The 21,166-nt window shown below is 44.8% G+C and overlaps 1 protein-coding gene across 3 annotated transcripts in view; it reads right to left on the bottom strand.

The window, feature by feature from the left end:
• LOC126245358 (leucine-rich repeat-containing protein 15) overlaps positions 1 to 21,166 on the bottom strand; it is a 142,756-nt gene that overhangs the window by 49,082 nt on the left and 72,508 nt on the right. For all 3 annotated transcript variants that reach the window (XM_049948309.1, XM_049948308.1, XM_049948307.1), the window contains 2 exons: positions 20,376 to 20,633; positions 10,882 to 11,388 (listed from right to left, as the gene is read on the bottom strand). In XM_049948309.1, the coding sequence (XP_049804266.1) occupies positions 10,882 to 11,388; positions 20,376 to 20,633 (765 nt within the window). The remainder of the gene's footprint in view (positions 1 to 10,881; positions 11,389 to 20,375; positions 20,634 to 21,166) is intronic.

Here is a 21,166-nt window from a genome sequence, read left to right as displayed (position 1 = left end):
TTTCTCGACAACGGCTGAGAAGTGCATCTTGGTGCTTTGCCACATTACACCTCTGGCCATGAGCTTTTATTATGCGCAGTATGAATCGAATCTGAATTTCACAATTGGCGGCCTCCCCTTGTTAGAGCATGCATTGCCCATACAGCCGATGTTTGAACCGTCCCCATTGCATGCAAATGTTGCACGATGGTGAAATGATCACAGTTCATCACTTTTGCCAGTTCTCTAGAACAATGGCGTGGATCATTAAGGATTAATACGTTTAAACGATCTTCATCAAAGCCCGAAGGTCTTCCTGAATGTGGAGAGTCGCTAATGTGAAAACGATCCTCCTTAAAGCGAAGAAACGATTTTCTTGCCGTGCTGAGTCCAGTGTCACTATCCCCATACACGGTGGAAATTTTTCTGGCTGCCTCCTCTACTGTCAGCCCTTTAACGAACTCAGACAGAAGAATATGTCGTAAATGTTTTGGTTTCTCCACTTGGCACTCTATATCTTGCGTGATAAGAGAATGTCTCAGATTAGCTTATAACAAACGGAACTCACTCGCAGGACCGGAAATATACCACATAACTACAGACATGTGAATAAGTCTGTGTTGGAATGACCGGACGATCCACAAGTACCAGGTTTATATAACACAGTCGGCATTGCAGCTGGAGACAGTTCGAGAAATCAGCCCTAGCGGAGCACGTACTGTGTGAGACCGGGCATGTAATAAAATGCGCCGACACACGGGTTCTCACTGACAAAGAACTGCCACGCACGTCTTTTTCAGGGAAGCCGTCGAAATTTACAAGCATGACAACAGTTCCAACAAGATAGAGGAAAAGGAGCCTCGATTTGTTCTCTGCAATGAATGACCGTTGCAGGTAGCCAGGGGAAAACTGCAGCGCTGAAGCCGCGGGGAGAGCGACACCAGGAATGAAGGGTGAATCTTTGATAGTGCTAGACACTCACGCTGGTGGAACGTCGGAAAACCACTAAAGGACCGTTGACCGAAATTCCCGAGACGGGCACCAACAGGCAACGTGCCAAGAAGTGGCAGTGGAAGCCTGAAGAATTGTGATGAACTGGTTAGTAATCCACTAGCTGACTAGTTCTTCATACAACAAGATTGCTTTAAACAACTCTACTAAACTTTAAGAGCCAATATAATGGATGTATTTAGACTGGCAATCATCACTATGAAAAAATCCCATAAGATGTAAATTGTTTATGTACGAGGGGGGTTCAATAAGTACTGCAACACTTTTTTTCTGAAATCAGGTTAGTTTTATTCATGATTCCAATAAACCATGTTAATCCCTTCTCTTCTGGCTACAAAACCCTATTTTTCAACATACCCTTATAACGGTAGTATGGCGATGTAAAGTGCTGTTCTGTCACTTTCTAAAGGCCGCTTATAACATCCACGGTTTCTACTCTTGCAAGTACGTTTAGTACTTCAGATGTTATTCTAGCTACGGTAATTAAAGCACTTGAACACAACTACCTCCTTAACAACCGCTAGTGACCTCAGATGCTGCGTATTAGATAAAGCTTGATCAAATCGAAGTTATTGTATAGTCTTGGTTGCAGATTTTCTATTCCGTCAAACTACTTCTTGCGAGTGCTAATAATACTGAAAAACACGTTCGCCAGCCAAAATGACGAATCGATTGACGTTATTCAACAAATTCACCAAATTTGGTCTTTACTATATTTTGGTTCTTATTAAAACTTTTCTCTTTTGATAATTTCTATCTCTGAAGGAACAGGCTTACGCACTTAGATAGTTGAATAACGACTGCTTTCAGAACAGGTCACACGCACACACTTAGAAAGTTTTGGTCCCTAAAACAACACCGAAACGACAATAATACCTACTTACGTTTCTGAACGTAAGATCAACAACACTGCCTCTGAAAACGTGTATTATACACAAGAAATATTTTACGATACTTTTTTAAGTATCGGAATGATTGCAAAAGGTTTTATACTTGGTTTTTCTCAGTTTTATTGAAATAGTGACTATATGTAATTTTTTGAACAGAACTGGGTAGAATTGTTATTTACTTTAAGTACTTTCAATGCAATCTACAAATCTCCACATTTACTTTAATTGCTGCAGTTGAGTGATAATTTAAATTTACTTTGAAAGAAAACAGTTGCGGAATAATGTTTCACACCAATGGATTCTCGGTTTCTTTCCCTTGAGTATAGGAAAGGACCCCTACTTGAAACACTTTAGGTTAAATGAGTCGTTTTGCGTTTAAAAACAATGAAATGATTGTTGAATAAAACACGATTTAGGTGCTTAGAAAGCACGTACCGTTTTGCAGTGTCTTCGTGGCATCGAATTATGCAACTTATACCAGTGCAAAAACGTACCGTTTTGCAGTGACGGAGATTATTGTCTTCGTGGCATCGAATTATGCAACTTATACCAGTGCAATTATGAGTTTTGCTTTCCTGGGGATCTGCGCCGGTCTAAGTAATGGATGCCTTAAGCCTTTCCCATTCAGGAACCAACACTCGTTGCAGACGTAATTTTATATCTCCTCTAAAGCGTTGCAAACATGTACCTTAGCACTTCCCCTTCATTAACGTCTATTAAGCAGTTAAACTTTTGCCTTTGTTTAAACAATACTGCGGAGTACAGCGAGCATCAGCTTTCGTCACCTGCCTCCACAGTGTTTTGCGCCTGACTGACACACTTCGCTTCTCCCCTCTCCTACCTGCTTCTGTTAGCAGCAAAAAATATCCACCTTTTCCGACCTTCCAGAACGTCGGTAGATCCCTATTGGTTTTCACCTATATTTAACTTTAGCCCTGAGCTGGTGCTGACTTTAAATAAAAGATAGTTATTGTTACTTACATAACATTATAAAGGTTTGCTAATTATATATAAACATTAAACTTCACATAGTCAAAGAAAACTGTCTTCTGCAGACACTCTTATACACTACATACTGTACAGTTCTCATTCATTGCTTCATTAGTGCAAAGTCTCCCGACTCTCTAAAGGTCGATAGTGTTATACCCTCCTTACGCCACTCTACTGGGAGGACCTGAATGCCCACTTGGTACCAATCCGCTGGTCGATGTCGGAGTCGACGTCTTGCTGCGTTAATAGCCTCCCCCTCATCCTCATACTGCTTCCCCTGGAGTGCATCCTTCATTGTGGGAAACAGATGGAAACGTGAGGTACGAGATCCGGGCTGTAGATTGGATGAGGAAGAACAGTCCAATGAAATTTTAATGACAGATGCCCCGCCCAACGACTCACCGTGATTTTGTTCACTGCCAAATCTCCATAGACATTCTGCAAGTGCCTATGAATATTTGCGATGCTGTGGTTTCCCGCCAAAAGAAACTCAGTGACAGCTCTTTAGTTCGAACGCACCTCCGTTACAGACGCCGTTTTGAAGGCTACGTGTAGCCCCGTCACCTATCGGAACTTCTCAAAACTATAGGGGCTCAAGCAGGAATACTCCTCGATGTCCCATAACAAATTGGATGAGAAAAAAAGTTGCATTATGTATTCAGCGCCTCTCGTAAATGGAGATATACCTGCGTATCTCCTTATGTCGAAATTGTTTGTTTGTGGTATATATCACTTTATTTATGTGCTAATTATTCCCGGTATTAAAATCTGTTCAATTATTACAGTACAGTTTGAGACAACTTGTCTTATAACTAGAAATATTAGCTACATGACTGACTATGGAAACGTCTTCAATGGAACAGAGGGACTTGACTTATAGAAAGTTCCTTAACTGCCTCTTAAACTTGACTTTATTTCCCTCAGGACACGCAGTACCCTGTGACACGTTATTGAATGCGTGCACATCTATGTATCCGTTTCTTTGTGTACTAATTACACCTGGTATTAAAACGCGCTTTGTGCAGTATTTTTGAGAAAAGAGAAATACTGCTAATGACAAATATCGTTTAGTGACTATACATACGGGTTGTCTCAAAACTTTCAGGTCAGTTTGAAATAGGTGACAGTAGGTCCACAATCTATTATAGTGAGATAGGGGACCAACGGTCAAAACTGCATATTTATTGTGTTATGGACGTACACAGCATACACCTCATAACAAAAGTGTAGCTCATAGTAATCGTTCAGAGTGACGACCACCAGTCTCAGTGTATGTATTGCAACGGAGTATGCGGTTCTATATCACTCTCGCAAAGATCCCGGGTGTCTGTCACACACTGGGACGCCCCTGACCACCAAACAGACAACTTAGCTCACAGCACGCATGACATGTGAGGACCGCACGCTTCGCACCGGTGCATTAACCTACGGTACACTCACACCACGATCCTTTATGTCAGTTGTTTGTTGCATCAGACAGCTTGTGATGTGCTCATGGTGAGTGTGTTACTTCGTACAGTGCATGACGTGTAAAGGCGGAACGCTACTAATCACGAGAATTGGCAGACAAGCGTTTGATGTACGGTGCTGCAGCATGTAATGCCCATAAAGCAGCACAAATGTACAGAGAAATCTTTCCCAACAAGGGTCACCTTAGTACTGGAAGAAGTTTATCTCCGTGGATACCACGTTACCGAAGATGTGGTGGTTCATGCCACAGAATGCCGGCCACGGTTCCCGCCAAAGGCAAGTCCGAAAACCAGACTCTGAGGAGATGGTATTGAATCGTGTGGCTGACCATCCAGCAATAAGCAACTGCCAACTTGTCTGTAAAAAACACTCTTCGAAAGATACAGTGTGGAGAGTACTGGTGGAACAGGTACCACACCGCTATCACAAAGAACGTATGAAAGCACTCATTCACCCGTGATGGTGGCTTCAACAGCCGCACAAGCCATGTCAGGAGTGGGGAAAATGGCCCCGCCAGCTACATTGCTGGCCACCAGCAACGATTCTCTGTCAACTTGTGGGCGGGCATTGCTCAAGATCACCTAATACAGGGCTTCACAACATACGTGCTCGCGGAGCAAGCTGTGAGCAGCAAGGCGCGAGCACGGAGCAGCGCGAGCACGCTATCCCCACTACCGGACCAGAGTGGAGAGTGGGGAAAGTCACGTGGGGCACACAACAGCTGCCGCCAGTCAATGTAAATCCGCGGCCACCTGCAGGGATATCACTCACGAATTATTACTGCGACAAATGAAACAAATAAAGGAGAATGTACACATGCCACATAATTTTATTAGCTTAGTGTATGCCTCTACATTCGCATTAATTTGTGAACTGTTACACAATAAAAGGTGTCACTGAAGTGTGGGATTCTCGGTTATCTTGTACTTTTTGCCCTTTACAATTGCGTCTATGTTCGGAGTAATTGTTCTTGTGCATTTTAGGCGCAGCGTGCAGTTTAAATTTCGATCAGACAATGCGTTTCTCAGGCGCGTCTTGTTACATTTCATTGCAGAGAACAGTTGTTCACAAACATACGTGGAACCGAACATTGATATTATTGTAGCCGCCAGTTTGTGCAAACGAGGAAATCTATCCTGAGGGAAGTGTCTGTAGAATTCCAAAATGTCTTGTTCTGAAATTTGCCTCTGTAATCTGTCACACTGCAGGTCAATAATTTCTTGCTGCAGGTCAGGTTCAAATGGTTCAAATGGCTCTGAGCACTATGGGACTCAACTGCTGTGGTCATAAGTCCCCTAGAACTTAGAACTACTTAAACCTAACTAACCTAAGGACAGCACACAACACCCAGCCATCACGAGGCAGAGAAAATCCCTGACCCCGCCAGGAATCGAACCCGGGATGCAGGTCAGGACGAATCTCTTAAATATTCGCTGAATATGGAGAGAACAGATCAAAATCACTGTCTAGTGCTGTCAGATCTTGAAAGCGCTGATCAGCTAAACTATGTGAATAACGTTCACAGTCTTTTTGAACATCTTGCATGGATTATAATTTAGGAAAATGAGCTAGGTTTCCTGTTTCCAGCTGACTCACCCAAAGTGTCAATTTCATTTTAAAAGCTCGTATTCGATCTATGAAGTGAGTAATTAGCAGATCTTTACCTTGTAGTAAAATGTTCAAAGCATTCAGATGGCTAGTTAAATCTGCTAAGAACGCGAGATCACATTCAAACGTGCGCGCGCATTTCCCCTCCCTCCCCTCCCTCCCTACTCCGCGACCTTGCACCTGCTCGCGAGCACGTGCCTGAGCAGACGCGAGTACTCGCGCTCAAAATCGGCCAGTTGTTAAGCCCTGACGTAATAGGACCTTATTTGCTGCCTCTCCGTTTGACTGGTCCACGTTACCTGGTGTTCCTGCGAGATGGGCTACCACAGTTCTTGGTGACTATAGCCCTTGTATGCGAAATGATGTTGTTTCAACACGACGGCGCACCAGCCCACTTCGACGTTAATGACCGAGCGCATCTGAGCAATACGTACGCTCATCGTTGGGTTGGTAGGGGAGGTTCTATCCCACGCCCAACGCGATTGCTGGGCTTTTTCCTCTGGAGTTACGTCAAGACGTTGGTGACGAAACATCCATAGAAATGGATGAAGATCTGCTTTCAAGAATGAAAGCTGCCTGTCTCCTGGTACAACAGACAGCAGGGATCTTTGAGAGACTGCGGCAGAACTTCATGCGCAGTTACCACGCATGCACTGAGACTGGCGGTCGCCGCTTTGAACAATTATTAGGAGTTACGTTGTTGTTACGCTTTGTACGCTGTGTACGTCCATAATACAGTAAACATGGCTTCATGTCTAAATATAATCGGTTGTGGACCCGCTATCAACTGTTTCAATTTGATACAAAGTGTTTGAGACACATTATATAAGCAGCTATCAAAGTAGCTGGCCGATTAAAGAGGTGTCCTTCTAGGAGTAAAGCTACTTACAGTTCCCTGGTCATCCGTGAGGTGGCGCAGTGGTAAGAGACTCTACTCCCATTCTGAAGGACGGCGCTTTTTTTTTTTTTTTTTTTTTTTTTTAAGAGAAAAGATCGATATCCTTCTCCGTCTCGAGCTATTACTATATCTGTACTGACCGCGTTATTGACGGGACACGAGACCCTTATCTTCCTCTCTACATTTCGAAAATGTTATGTATATGAAAGTTGAGTCTTCCATAAGAAAGGTGAAAATATAATGAATAAACTAGTTTGTATGTTAAAACAGTTACTTCATTTTTAAATGATCTATAGTAATTTCATGTTACTACAGACATAGCTGAACAGTTTCGCTGTATTAATTCCAATGTAAGGATTTTATCTTAAGTTATAATACATTTGTAGGGCCTTCTTCTTTCTGGATGTCATTTTTGAACGTTATAGGTTCTAGAGTTTGGTGGGAAGCGCTAGAAGACATTCTCTCAGTCTTGTGAAATGAAATGGCGTTCTGCCTCCTTATTGTGTGCATTAGGTGTAGTTTAGGCCCGAAGAGTTGCGGTGCTTTTCGAACAATTTGGGTAGTTGGTTTAATTGTCTCTTTTCTTGTGGTGTTACATAGTAAGAAATGTGCCTTGACGATAACTGTACCGTGTGAGGTTCCTATAAAACATTTTGCCAAGTAACTGCTGTGGGTGCGGGGCGATCTGTGTGACTGGAGATGAAGAACGCACTTTGTATACGCCGTGCCTGCGCTATAGAGACTTCCATTGTCCCAAGAGGACCGATTTCAATAGCCTCATGCTGCCCATCATCTGATCTTATGGAACATGTTATGAATGTGCCATGTTACATAATGTGAAGTCATAGCAACAAAAGCACTCCACACACACACACACACACACACACACACAGGGTGGTCGAAATTCCCGTTTCTGACTTCTATGACTTGTAGTGGGTATAGCGTATTTTGAATAGGAACTCATGTCTTGAAACGTCATCCAGCGAGACTACAGAGGGTCAATGTTATAGGCACGGGCGTCTGTAAATGTACGTATACACGGGGTGATTCCGTGATAATGTTACAGACTTTCTAGGATGATGGAGAACGATAAATGTATTAATTTGAAGTAATGATCCCTGTACCGGAAATGAACGAGTCGAAAGTTACAAACAATAAACCGTTCTGATACCTCTGACAGTTGAACACATGTACCGGTTCTTGTGTTGCGAAGAGTGTAGCGTTGGTAATTTTCAGTGGTGGTAGTGTGTACAAAAACGAGAAAAAATGTCCAGTAAACGTGGGCTCTAAATTGCATACCTGAGGAGCTATGACCATTCGTTCATCTTCGCTAATGTGAAACACATCTCCTCTACTGAGCAATTGTTCATAGCTGTTAAGGTACGCACTTTAGAGCCTACGTTTACTGGACATTTTTTCTCGTTTTTGTCCACACCACCACCACTGAAAGTTACCAACTCTACACTCTTCGCAACGCAAGAACTGGTACATGTATTCAACCGTCAGAGGTATCAGAACGGTTTTGTTTGTAACTTTCGACTCGTTGATTTCCGGTACAGGGATCATTACTTCAAATTAATACATTTATCGAACTGCATCATCCTAGAAAGTCTGTAACATCATCACGGAATTACCCCGTGTATACGTACATTTATAGACGCCCGCGCCTATAAATTTGACGCTCTGTAGTCTCGTTCCATGACGTTTCCGGACATTGGTTCCTATTCAAAATACGATGTACTCACTCAGCTCTAAAAGTCCTAGAAGTCTGTAACGGGAATTACCGACCTAAAATACATAGTTGATAAAATGAACGCAGTTGATAACTTCCTCGTATCATCCACGCATATCATCGTCGTAGATGACTCTCTCGACTTGCCGCACAGCATGCTGTGCGCTCTGCGGCAAACTTGGGAGGGTCATTTCCTATGGCGATGTGCGTGGATTGTACGAGGATATTATCAACTGTGTGCATTTTATCAACTATGTCTTTTTTGAAAGAAGTGGGTGTAGGTCCGTCATAAGTTGCACTGAGAAATATTTATTTTTTATGGTTACTAGATTCGGACACCTGCGTCCATTTTCCGACCATTCTATAAGTGTGACAAATACGTGCCATAGCACATGTACAGAAACAGCCTCTGCAGCAATCAGAAAGGCATATGGCTGACTTACCAGCAAAAATACACCACATGGGACGGTGTACACTCCTGGAAGTGGAAAAAAGAACACATTGACACCGGTGTGTCAGACCCACCATACTTGCTCCGGACACTGCGAGAGGGCTGTACAAGCAATGATCACACGCACGGCACAGCGGACACACCAGGAACCGCGGTGTTGGCCGTCGAATGGCGCTAGCTGCGCAGCATTTGTGCACCGCCGCCGTCAGTGTCAGCCAGTTTGCCGTGGCATACGGAGCTCCATCGCAGTCTTTAACACTGGTAGCATGCCGCGACAGCGTGGACGTGAACCGTATGTGCAGTTGACGGACTTTGAGCGAGGGCGTATAGTGGGCATGCGGGAGGCCGGGTGGACGTACCGCCGAATTGCTCAACACGTGGGGCGTGAGGTCTCCACAGTACATCGATGTTGTCGCCAGTGGTCGGCGGAAGGTGCACGTGCCCGTCGACCTGGGACCGGACCGCAGCGACGCACGGATGCACGCCAAGACCGTAGGATCCTACGCAGTGCCGTAGGGGACCGCACCGCCACTTCGCAGCAAATTAGGGACACTGTTGCTCCTGGGGTATCGGCGAGGACCATTCGCAACCGTCTCCATGAAGCTGGGCTACGGTCCCGCACACCGTTAGGCCGTCTTCCGCTCACGCCCCAACATCGTGCAGCCCGCCTCCAGTGGTGTCGCGACAGGCGTGAATGGAGGGACGAATGGAGACGTGTCGTCTTCAGCGATGAGAGTCGCTTCTGCCTTGGTACCAATGATGGTCGTATGCGTGTTTGGCGCCGTGCAGGTGAGCGCCACAATCAGGACTGCATACGACCGAGGCACACAGGGCCAACACCCGGCATCATGGTGTGGGGAGCGATCTCCTACACTGGCCGTACACCACTGGTGATCGTCGAGGGGACACTGAATAGTGCACGGTACATCCAAACCGTCATCGAACCCATCGTTCTACCATTCCTAGACCGGCAAGGGAACTTGCTGTTCCAACAGGACAATGCACGTCCGCATGTATCCCGTGCCACCCAACGTGCTCTAGAAGGTGTAAGTCAACTACCCTGGCCAGCAAGATCTCCGGATCTGTCCCCCATTGAGCATGTTTGGGACTGGATGAAGCGTCGTCTCACGCGGTCTGCACGTCCAGCACGAACGCTGGTCCAACTGAGGCGCCAGGTGGAAATGGCATGGCAAGCCGTTCCACAGGACTACATCCAGCATCTCTACGATCGTCTCCATGGGAGAATAGCAGCCTGCATTGCTGCGAAAGGTGGATATACACTGTACTAGTGGCGACATTGTGCATGCTCTGTTGCCTGTGTCTATGTGCCTGTGGTTCTGTCAGTGTGATCATGTGATGTATCTGACCCCAAGAATGTGTCAATAAAGTTTCCCCTTCCTGGGACAATGAATTCACGGTGTTCTTATTTCAATTTCCAGGAGTGTATATGTATGGAGTGCCTTTTGCGCTTTGACTTCATGTTACGTAACATGGCAGTTTTATAAAAAGTTCTATAACATCGGATATGGCAGAATAAGAGTCTTGAAACCAGTCATCTTGGACCAATAAAAGTTTATAGACTGCGATCGCGGCATACAAAGTGTGTTCCTTATTTTCAATCGCTTTTAAAAAACATTGTTAATTAATTTTCAGGCTGCTACTTCAAACTGCAACATCAGCGGTATAAAAACTGAAAAGATGATTTATAATGGTAAATAGCAACAAGAAAAGCAGATTAATATACGGAAAATTTTATGAATTTCTGATTTATTAGTGAAACAACTGAAAAGCATGTGCGATGTAGTCATTAACGAGATAGCATTGAACGAATTAATTAAAAATGTTGAGTTACCTTGGGAACATTGGTAAGCCTGTTGCCGTGTAGGTAGAGGTACCGAAGCTGGTACAGTTCGACGAACGTCTCGTTGGTGACTGCCGAAAGCCTGCACTGGCTGAGGTCCAGCTTGACGAGCGACACAGAACGCAGTCGTTTGGGTACACTCTCGATCCAGTTGCTCGATAAGTTGAGCTCCAGCAACTGGCGCGCACCCGTCAACACGTCTCTGCGGAGTCCACTGATCTTGCATTGACTGGCGTCGATAGTACGAATCGAGTCGGACGAAATGTTCGTCAGCTCGGTTAGCGGGTTTTCGGAGAGGTACAGCCACTTCAGTTTCTTACAGTTCACGAAGGCGTTCCATGCCAGCTGGTGTAGCTTGTTCCCAGACAGATCGAGCCTCTCCAGTTCGACTAGTGGTCGGAAGGCGTCCTTCTCGATGAAACGTATTAAGTTCCTGGGAAGCTCCAGTCGTATCAGCTGAGCGCTGTTATTAAAATCTTTCTGAGTAAGTGTCTCCACCTGAAATGAAATCCACTAGGATTTTGATGAGAAGGAAAATAAATTGTTGCAACGGCAATTTCCACAACATTTCTTGCAAGCGCCATGCAGTGTTACACTAGTCTTCAATATTTAAACGTAATCAATAAACGACAACATGCTTTCCGGACATATTATCTGAAATTATCAGAAACCAAGGACATACAATTAAAAAGGAAATAAAACCGTAAAAATGTCACTGTACATTAACAGTACATAAATGGGGGATATGGTTACGTCTGGCTACCAGACATGCTTAGCAGCGATGTAGCATGCAATGAAGAAGTTCGTGATCTCTGTTGGGTGGTTATCCCATTCCTGAGAAATGGTTCAAATGACTTTGAGCACTATGGGACTTAATAGCTGAGGTCATCAGTCCCCTAGAACGTAGAACTACTTAAACCTAACTAACCTAAGGACATGACACACATCCATGCCGAGGCAGGATTCGAACCTGCGACCGTCGCGGTCGCGCCGTTCCAGGCTGAAGCCATTCCTGAGAAGGAGATGTGCTTGCTCTGGGAGAGTCCTCGGTGGCGGATAATAGGCTACAACACGTAACACATATCCTCAGTGTATCACAAACATGCTCCATACCATTCAGGTATGGCGACTTGTCTGGCTAACACATGTGACAGCCATCTTCAACGGTGAGAAATTTCTCCCCCAGTGTACCTTGATGGACACAGGCATCATAATTTGTTGATGAAGAAACTGAACTAACTTGCCTTCTGGAAAGTAGGACATGTGATCGCAGTGTTTCATTCTCATACCTCTGGGCGTAATCGGCATTAATCTGAACAAAGCCAGAGATGTAAAACTCCATACATCCAGCCTTCTCCAGAGTCCCACCACCATGAAACATGTTTCAATGATATTCGCTTGAACATAATGGCTGCCACTTTCCTTCAGACAAGTGTACTATGAGAATCCCCCTGCAGTCTGAAGCAAGGTTCATCTATGAAGGTCACATTTATTCATTCCTTCAAGGCGTAACCTCAAAGATGTTGACGAACTTAGTGATGACTGGAATCATAGGTGTTGTGAAATGTCTGATATATCCTGGTGGTTCACACTGTAATATACAACTGTTCCCAGACTGGTTTTCCACTCTGCAGCAAAGTGTGTACTGATTTGAGAAGTATCGGACCAGAACTCGAATCTGTGACGTTTACCTCTCGTGGCAAGTGCTCTACCAACTGAGCTATCCCAAGCAAACTTAAACGGGAGAAGGACAGAGAGTCAGCGTTCAATATACAACAACAATTAAACTGAATGACAATGTTGTGAGCTGTGAGTACTTTTAACAATCACTTGGTAAATGTAGCAGCAAAAATAGGATTAAATGTTTCAGTTGTGAAACAAGAGTATATATTAAAGATGTCACTGCTCAAAACTATAAGCAACTAGAAGTAGCACCACCAACCCCTACTGAAATTAACAGAATTCTAAATATTCTAAAAAACAAAAAGTTAACCCATGTTGATGGAATTCAGACAGAATTCTGAAGGGTTGTTCCAGCTTAATAGATAATGTCCTTAGTGATATTTGTAATGTCTCACTGGCACAGGAAACTTTTCTAGACATATTAAAATAAGCAATTGTTAAAACTCCTTCATAAGAAAGGTGACAGAAAGACTGAAATAATTATCGCCTAATTTCCTCACGGAAAATTTTTCCAAAATATTGATAAAAATAATGCAATCAAAAGTAGTCTTACAGTTAAATAGAAACAGTTTATTTAGTGTATCACCATTTCAGAAAGGTTCTCGATTGTGGATACTACTTACACATCCAGTCAACAATCAGTAGAAGCGTAAATAATTAAACATCGCCAGCTGGTATTTTTTGAAATATCTTCAACGTGTTGAATGTGATATTCATGTTACTTTCTTAGAAAAACCCAAGTTTTATGAAATTAATGGTTTTATGCTCAGCTGGTCTGAATCATAATTAACAAACAGAATGCAAAAGATTGTGCTGAATAACTCAAACATGGTCGGAAGGATAGAAAATTTTAATTACTGTGGATAAAGCATGAGGGAGTTCCATAGAGTTCAATTTTGGGACCACTCCTATTTCTTATACATCTGAATGATCTTTCACTCAATATTCAACGAGCAAAATTGGTACTTTTTGCTGACGATACTACACTACTGGCCATTAAAATTGCTACACCACGAAGATGTGCTACAGACGCGAAATTTAACCGACAGGAAGAAGATGCTGTGATATGCAAATGATCAGCTTTTCAGAGCATTCACACAAGGTTGGCGCCGGTGGCGACACCTACAACGTGCTGACATGAGGAAAGTTTCCAACCGATTTCTCATACACAAACAGCAGTTGCCGGGCGTTGCCTGGTGAAACGTTGTTGTGATGCCTCGTGCAAAGAGGAGAAATGCGTACCATTACGTTTCCGACTTTGATAAAGGTCGGATTGTAGCCTATCGCGATTGCGGTTTATCGTATGCAACATTGCTGCTCGCGTTGGTCGAGATCCAATGACTGTTAGCAGAATATGAAATCGGTGGGTTCAGGAGGGTAATACGGAACGCCGTGCTGGATCCCAACGGCCTCGTATCACTAGCAGTCGAGATGACAGGCATCTTATCCGCACGGTTGTAACGGATCGTGCAGCCACGTCTCGATCTCTGAGTCAACAGATGGGGACGTTTGCAAGACAACATCCATCTGCACGAACAGTTCGACGACGTTTGCAGCAGCATGGACTATCAGCTCGGAGACCATGGCTGCGGTTACCCTTGACGCTGCATCACAGACAGGAGCGCCTACGATGGTGTACTCAAGGACGAAGCTGGGTGCACGAATGGCAAAATGTCATTTTTTCGGATGCATCCAGGTTCTGTTTACACTTTACAGCATAATGATAGTCGCATCCGTGTTTGGCGACATCGCGGTGAACGCACATTGGAAGCGTGTATTCGTCATCGCCATACTGGCGTAACACCCGGCGTGTTGGTATGTTGTTACCTCTTGTTCGCATTGACGCCACTTAGAACAGTGGACGTTACATTTCAGATGTGTTACGATCCGTGGCTCTACCATTCATTCGATCCCCGCGAAACCCTACATTTCAGCAGGATAATGCACGATCGCATGTTGCAGGTCCTGTACGGGCCTTTCTGGATACAGAAAATGTTCGACTGCTGCCCCGGCCAGCATATTCTCCATACCTCTCACCAATTGAAAACGTCTGGTCAATGGTGGCCGAGCAACCGGCTCGTCACAATACGACAGTCGCCTACTCTTGATGAAATGTGGTATCGTGTTGAAGCTGCATCGGCATGGGCAGCTGTACCTGTACACGCCATCCAAGCTCTGTTTGACTCAATGCCCAGGCGTATCAAGGCCGTTATTACGGCCAGAGGTGGTTGTTCTGGGTACTGATTTCTCAGGATCTATGCAACCAAATTGCGTGAAAATGTAATCACATGTCAGTTCTAGTATAATATATTTGTCCAATGAATACCTGTTTATCATCTGCATTTCTTCGTGGTGTAGCAATTTTAATGGCGAGTAGTGTAGTCTGATAATAAATCCCATTAGAGAAAAAGCAACAAAAGTGATGGTAAATGAAATGAAATAACGTCGGAGCTGAAAAATACTAACACAAGTTCTTCACAGACTAATGAAAAAACTGGCAGAAGCCGACCTCGGGGGAGTTCAGTTTCGATTCCGCAGAAATGTTGGAACACGGGAGGCAATATTGATCCTACGATTTATGTTAGAAGATAGGTTAAGGAAAGGCAAACCTACGTTGATAGCATTTGTAGACATGGAGAAAGCTTAGGAAAATGTTGACTGGAATACTGTCTTTCAAATTCTGAAGGCAGCATGGGTAAAAGACATGGAGCAAACGGCTATTTACAATTTTTACATAAACCAGGTGGCATTTATAAGAGTCGAGGGGCACGAAAGGGAAGCAGTGATTGAGAAGGGAGTGAGACAGGCTTGTAGCCTATCCCCGAAGTTATTCAATCTGTGTACTGAGCAAGTAGTAAAGGAAACGAAAGAAAATTTGAAGCAGGTATTAAAATCGAGGGAGAAGAGATAAAAACTGTGAGATTTGTCGATGACATTTTAATTCTGTCAGAGACAGTAAAGGACCTGAAAGAGCTGTTGAATGGAATGGTCAGTGTCTTGAAAGGAGGATATAAGATGAACATCAACAAAAGTAAAACGAGGATAAGGGAATGTAGCCGAATTAAATCAGGTGATGCCGAGGGAATTAGTATAGGAAATGAGAAACTTAAAGCAGTAGATGAGTTTTGCTATTTGGAAAGAAAAATAACTGATGATAGTCGAAGTAGAGAGGATTTGAAATATCGACTGGTTATGGCAAGGAAAGCATTTCTGCAGAAGAAAAATTTGTTGACATCGAGTATAGATTTAAGTGTGAGGAAGTCTTTTCTGAAAGTATTTGTATGGAGTGTAGCCACGTATGGAAGTGAAACGTGGATGATTTATCTAATCGTATGGTGATTTTATACAATATACGGTTGATACAAAGCAAGTGATTTTATATAATATACATATAATATAAGACAAGATTAAATCTTAAAGTCCGTGTTTTTCAACCAATTAATTAAGCTTGGTGTGAGAGTGAACAAGTCGTCGGGAATTGCAGAGTATGAATGAAGTGGGCAGCGTTGGACTAAATGTTCAATTGTCTGCTCTTCTTGATTACATTCACACATTGGTGAACTGATCCAGCCGCATTTGTACCTGAAGTAGCTACAACAATCATGTCCAGTCCTTAATCTGTTGAGGCGGCACCAGAGGTTCCTCGGTAGGTCAAAACCTTTTGGCTTCTTTGTGGGATCAAGGAGATGGGCTGTTGTTCCCAATGTGTTTGTTGACCATTCATGCTTCCAGCTTTCATTTAGATCAAAACCATCCGCGATGAGTTGTTTTGCAGTAACACTTGCTGGTCTTCTTGATCTCAATCGTTGCTGTGGCGGATGACAGAATTCCTGGTGCAGTGGTAGAGAGGGTGATGCAGAAATTTTCTTGGCCTCCCTCAGTAGAGCTTGTTTCCGCCTTAAGTGAGGTGGAGGAATGTGACTTAGTACAGGTAACCAGTGGCATGGGGTTGATTTGATGGAACCATTAATGCAGCGCATTGTGTCGTTAAGTTTTGTGTCTACTTTCTTCACATGTACACTTTCCAACCAGACAGGTGTAGAGTACTTGGCTGCAGAGTACACAAGACTGATGCCAGTTAAACGCAGACAGTCAGCAGTGGTTCCCCAGGTGGTACCACTGAGCTTATATAGTATGTTGTTTCTTGCAGCAACTTTATGAGAAAGCTTGGTGATGTGCTCTTTGTAGCTCAGGATTCTATCTAGAGTGATTCCGAGATATTTTGGGAAAGGATTGTACCTCAACGTTTGTCCATTGACCAGAACTCTTGGTTTGTAGTTCGCAGCACGATTCGCTAGATGGAAACAAGAGACTTAAGTTTTTGATGTGTTTTGGATCAATTTCCAGGTCTTAGAGAAAGTTGACATCTTCTCCAGATCCTCCGTAAGAGTTCGTTCACCATCTTCGACATTACCGCTCTGTGCTACCAGTGCAATGTCATCAGCATAGATGAATTTAGTTGATACTGTGATTGGTAAATCATCAATGTACCGGGTGATCAAAAAGTCAGTATAAGTCTGAAAACTAAATCACGGAATAATGTAGATAGAGAGGTACAAATTGACACACATGCTTGGAATGACATGGGGTTTTATTAGAACCAAAAGAATACAAACGCTCAAAAAATGTCCGACAGATGGCGCTTCATCTGATCAGAATAGCAACAATTAGCATAACAAAGTAAGACAAAGGAAAGATGATGTTCTTTACAGCAAATGCTCAATATGTCCACCATCATTCCTCAACAATAGCTGCAGTCGAGGAATAATGCCGTGAACAGCACTGTAAAGCATGTCCGTAATTATGGCGAGGCATTGGCGTCGGATGATGTCTTTCAGCATCCATAGAGATGTCGGTCGATGACGATACACTTGCGACTTCAGGTAACTCCAAAGCCAATAATCGCACGGACTGAGGTCTGGGGACCTGGGAGGCCAAGCATGACGAAAGTGGCGGCTGAGCGCACGATCATCACCAAACGACGAGCGCAAGTGATCTTTCACGCGTCTAACAGTATGGGGTGTTTTTTTTCGTTCTAATAAAACAGCATGTCGTTCCAAGCATGTGTGTTAATTTGTACCTCCCTATCTACATTAGTCCGTGGTTTATTAAGTTTTCAAATTTATACTGAGTGTTTGATCACCCGGTATAAATTGAATAGTGATGGGGCTAAAACCGATCCCTGTGGTAGTCCATTATTTAGTTTCCGTTTGTCGCTTTTAGAGCTGCCTAGAAACACTTCAAATTGCGTTTCTCTAAGCATGCCGGGTATTAGATCCACAATTTCTCGTCTTGGTACAACTTGCAGTAGCTTGTAGGTCAGTTCCTGTCGCCAGACAGACATGGATGTTAAATATCTTCAACTTTTGTAGTCCTGTCTTCCTCAGTTGCGTGTAATATTACGGTTATTGATAATTTTTACTTATGGACCGTCTGACAGCAACTGAATAAAACACAATTTTAGTGCCATACGCGTTTCGCCTTTATTTTCTGCAAGGCATCATCAGTGGCCTAGAATATGTACATACGTTAGCTATTTAATATACATTTTGTCATTGTGCCTATAGGTTATAAACAGTTCTCGTGGTTGGTATTTCCTATTAAGTAGTATTGGTTTGAACTATACTTACAGGTTGCGTGGACAATTTCTTACATATTACGCTCCTGTTGCATTTTTGGTGTTGTTCTTCTTCTTATGAATGCCAATTTGCGATTTTTTCCCCACATTCCACAGCACTATGAACTGAACGCATGTTTCAATGCAGCCTGTAAGTACAGTTCAAACCATCACTACTTAATAGGAAATACCAACCACCAGTACTGTTTATAACCTATAGGGACAGTGACAAAATGTATATTAAATAGCTAACATATGTACATATTCCAGGCCACTGATGATGCCTTGCAGAAATAAAGGCGAAATGCGTGTGGCACTAAAATTGTGTTTTATTCAGTTGCTGTCAGACGGTCCATAAGTAAAAATTATCAATATACCTTAATGGATGATAAATAGTTTAGACAAGAAGAGAACAGAAGCTTCTACAGAAAAATGCTGAAGATTAGGTGGGGTAGATCACGTGAGGAGGTACTGAATATACACTCCTGGAAATGGAAAAAAGAACACATTGACACCGGTGTGTCAGACCCACCATACTTGCTCCGGACACTGCGAGAGGGCTGTACAAGCAATGGTCACACGCACGGCACAGCGGACACACCAGGAACCGCGGTGTTGGCCGTCGAATGGCGCTAGCTGCGCAGCATTTGTGCACCGCTGCCGTCAGTGTCAGCCAGTTTGCCGTGGCATACGGAGCTCCATCGCAGTCTTTAACACTGGTAGCATGCCGCGACAGCGTGGACGTGAACCGTATGTGCAGTTGACGGACTTTGAGCGAGGGCGTATAGTGGGCATGCGGGAGGCCGGGTGGACGTACCGCCGAATTGCTCAACACGTGGGGCGTGAGGTCTCCACAGTACATCGATGTTGTCGCCAGTGGTCGGCGGAAGGTGCACGTGCCCGTCGACCTGGGACCGGACCGCAGCGACGCACGGATGCACGCCAAGACCGTAGGATCCTACGCAGTGCCGTAGGGGACCGCACCGCCACTTCGCAGCAAATTAGGGACACTGTTGCTCCTGGGGTATCGGCGAGGACCATTCGCAACCGTCTCCATGAAGCTGGGCTACGGTCCCGCACACCGTTAGGCCGTCTTCCGCTCACGCCCCAACATCGTGCAGCCCGCCTCCAGTGGTGTCGCGACAGGCGTGAATGGAGGGACGAATGGAGACGTGTCGTCTTCAGCGATGAGAGTCGCTTCTGCCTTGGTGCCAATGATGGTCGTATGCGTGTTTGGCGCCGTGCAGGTGAGCGCCACAATCAGGACTGCATACGACCGAGGCACACAGGGCCAACACCCGGCATCATGGTGTGGGGAGCGATCTCCTACACTGGCCGTACACCACTGGTGATCGTCGAGGGGACACTGAATAGTGCACGGTACATCCAAACCGTCATCGAACCCATCGTTCTACCATTCCTAGACCGGCAAGGGAACTTGCTGTTCCAACAGGACAATGCACGTCCGCATGTATCCCGTGCCACCCAACGTGCTCTAGAAGGTGTAAGTCAACTACCCTGGCCAGCAAGATCTCCGGATCTGTCCCCCATTGAGCATGTTTGGGACTGGATGAAGCGTTGTCTCACGCGGTCTGCACGTCCAGCACGAACGCTGGTCCAACTGAGGCGCCAGGTGGAAATGGCATGGCAAGCCGTTCCACAGGACTACATCCAGCATCTCTACGATCGTCTCCATGGGAGAATAGCAGCCTGCATTGCTACGAAAGGTGGATATACACTGTACTAGTGCCGACATTGTGCATGCTCTGTTGCCGGTGTCTATGTGCCTGTGGTTCTGTCAGTGTGATCATGTGATGTATCTGACCCCAGGAATGTGTCAATAAAGTTTCCCCTTCCTGGGACAATGAATTCACGGTGTTCTTATTTCAATTTCCAGGAGTGTAATTGGGGAGAAGAGGAATTTGCGACGCAACTTGACTAGAAGAAGGGATCTGTTAGTAGGACACGTTCTGAGGCGTCAAGGGATAGAAGGATGTAGCTTGCAGTAGTTACTCGGATATGAAGAGGCTTGCACAGGATAGAGTAGCGTGGAGAGCTGAATCATACCAGTCTCTGGACTGGAGACCACAATACAACAACAACGGAGAAAAAAAAATGAACGGAGGGGAACGAAGAGGCTAATGGGACTGCCCTGTTTGCTCCGTAAGACGGCGAGAGAACGTACCTTGTTCCCGCGCAGGAAGGCGTACTGCAACGCCGGCATGCCCTGGAGCGCGGGCTTGTCGAGCGCGCAGTGGTCGGCGTGCAGGCGGCGCAGCGTGGCCGCGTAGAGGCGGGGCTCGCCCAGCCGCAGCTGCGGGTTGAGGCTGACCCGCAGCGAGACGAGCGCGGTGAGTCCGCGCAGCGCGCTGCTGCCCAGGCTGTCCATCTCGCAGCGGCTCGCGTCCAGCGTGTGCAGCGACGCCGACACCACCTCCCGGATCTGCCGACAGCGCACCGCCCCCACTGCTGCTCTTAGCACACCGGTCGTGCAAAACGATAAACATTTTCAGTGAATTTTATACATAGTGGATGCTGCTGAACTCCGCGGCTCTGCTACCAGTCACAATAGCAGATTATTTATACGTCACACGATTGGTTTCGGGCTTGGTGCCCATCCTCAAGTGTTTATACACTACTGACCATTAAAATTGCTACACCAAGAAGAAATGCAGATGATAAATGGGTATTCATTGGACAAATATCTTATGCTAGAACTGACATGTGATTATATTTTCATACAATTTGGGTGCATAGATCCTGAGAAATCAGTACCCAGAACAACCACCTTTGGCCGTAATAACGGTCTTGATACGCCTGGGCATTGAGTCAAACAGAGCTTGGATGGCGTGTACAGGTACAGCTGCCCATGCAGCTTCAACACGATACCACAGTTCATCAAGATTAGTGAATGGCTTATTGTGACGGGCCAGTTGCTCGTCCACCATTGACCAGACGATTTCAATTGGTGAGAGA

This window comes from Schistocerca nitens, chromosome 1, assembly GCF_023898315.1.
Source record: "Schistocerca nitens isolate TAMUIC-IGC-003100 chromosome 1, iqSchNite1.1, whole genome shotgun sequence".
NCBI classification, from domain to species: Eukaryota; Metazoa; Arthropoda; class Insecta; order Orthoptera; family Acrididae; genus Schistocerca; species Schistocerca nitens.
This window is presented reverse-complemented; position numbering and strand designations above follow the sequence as displayed.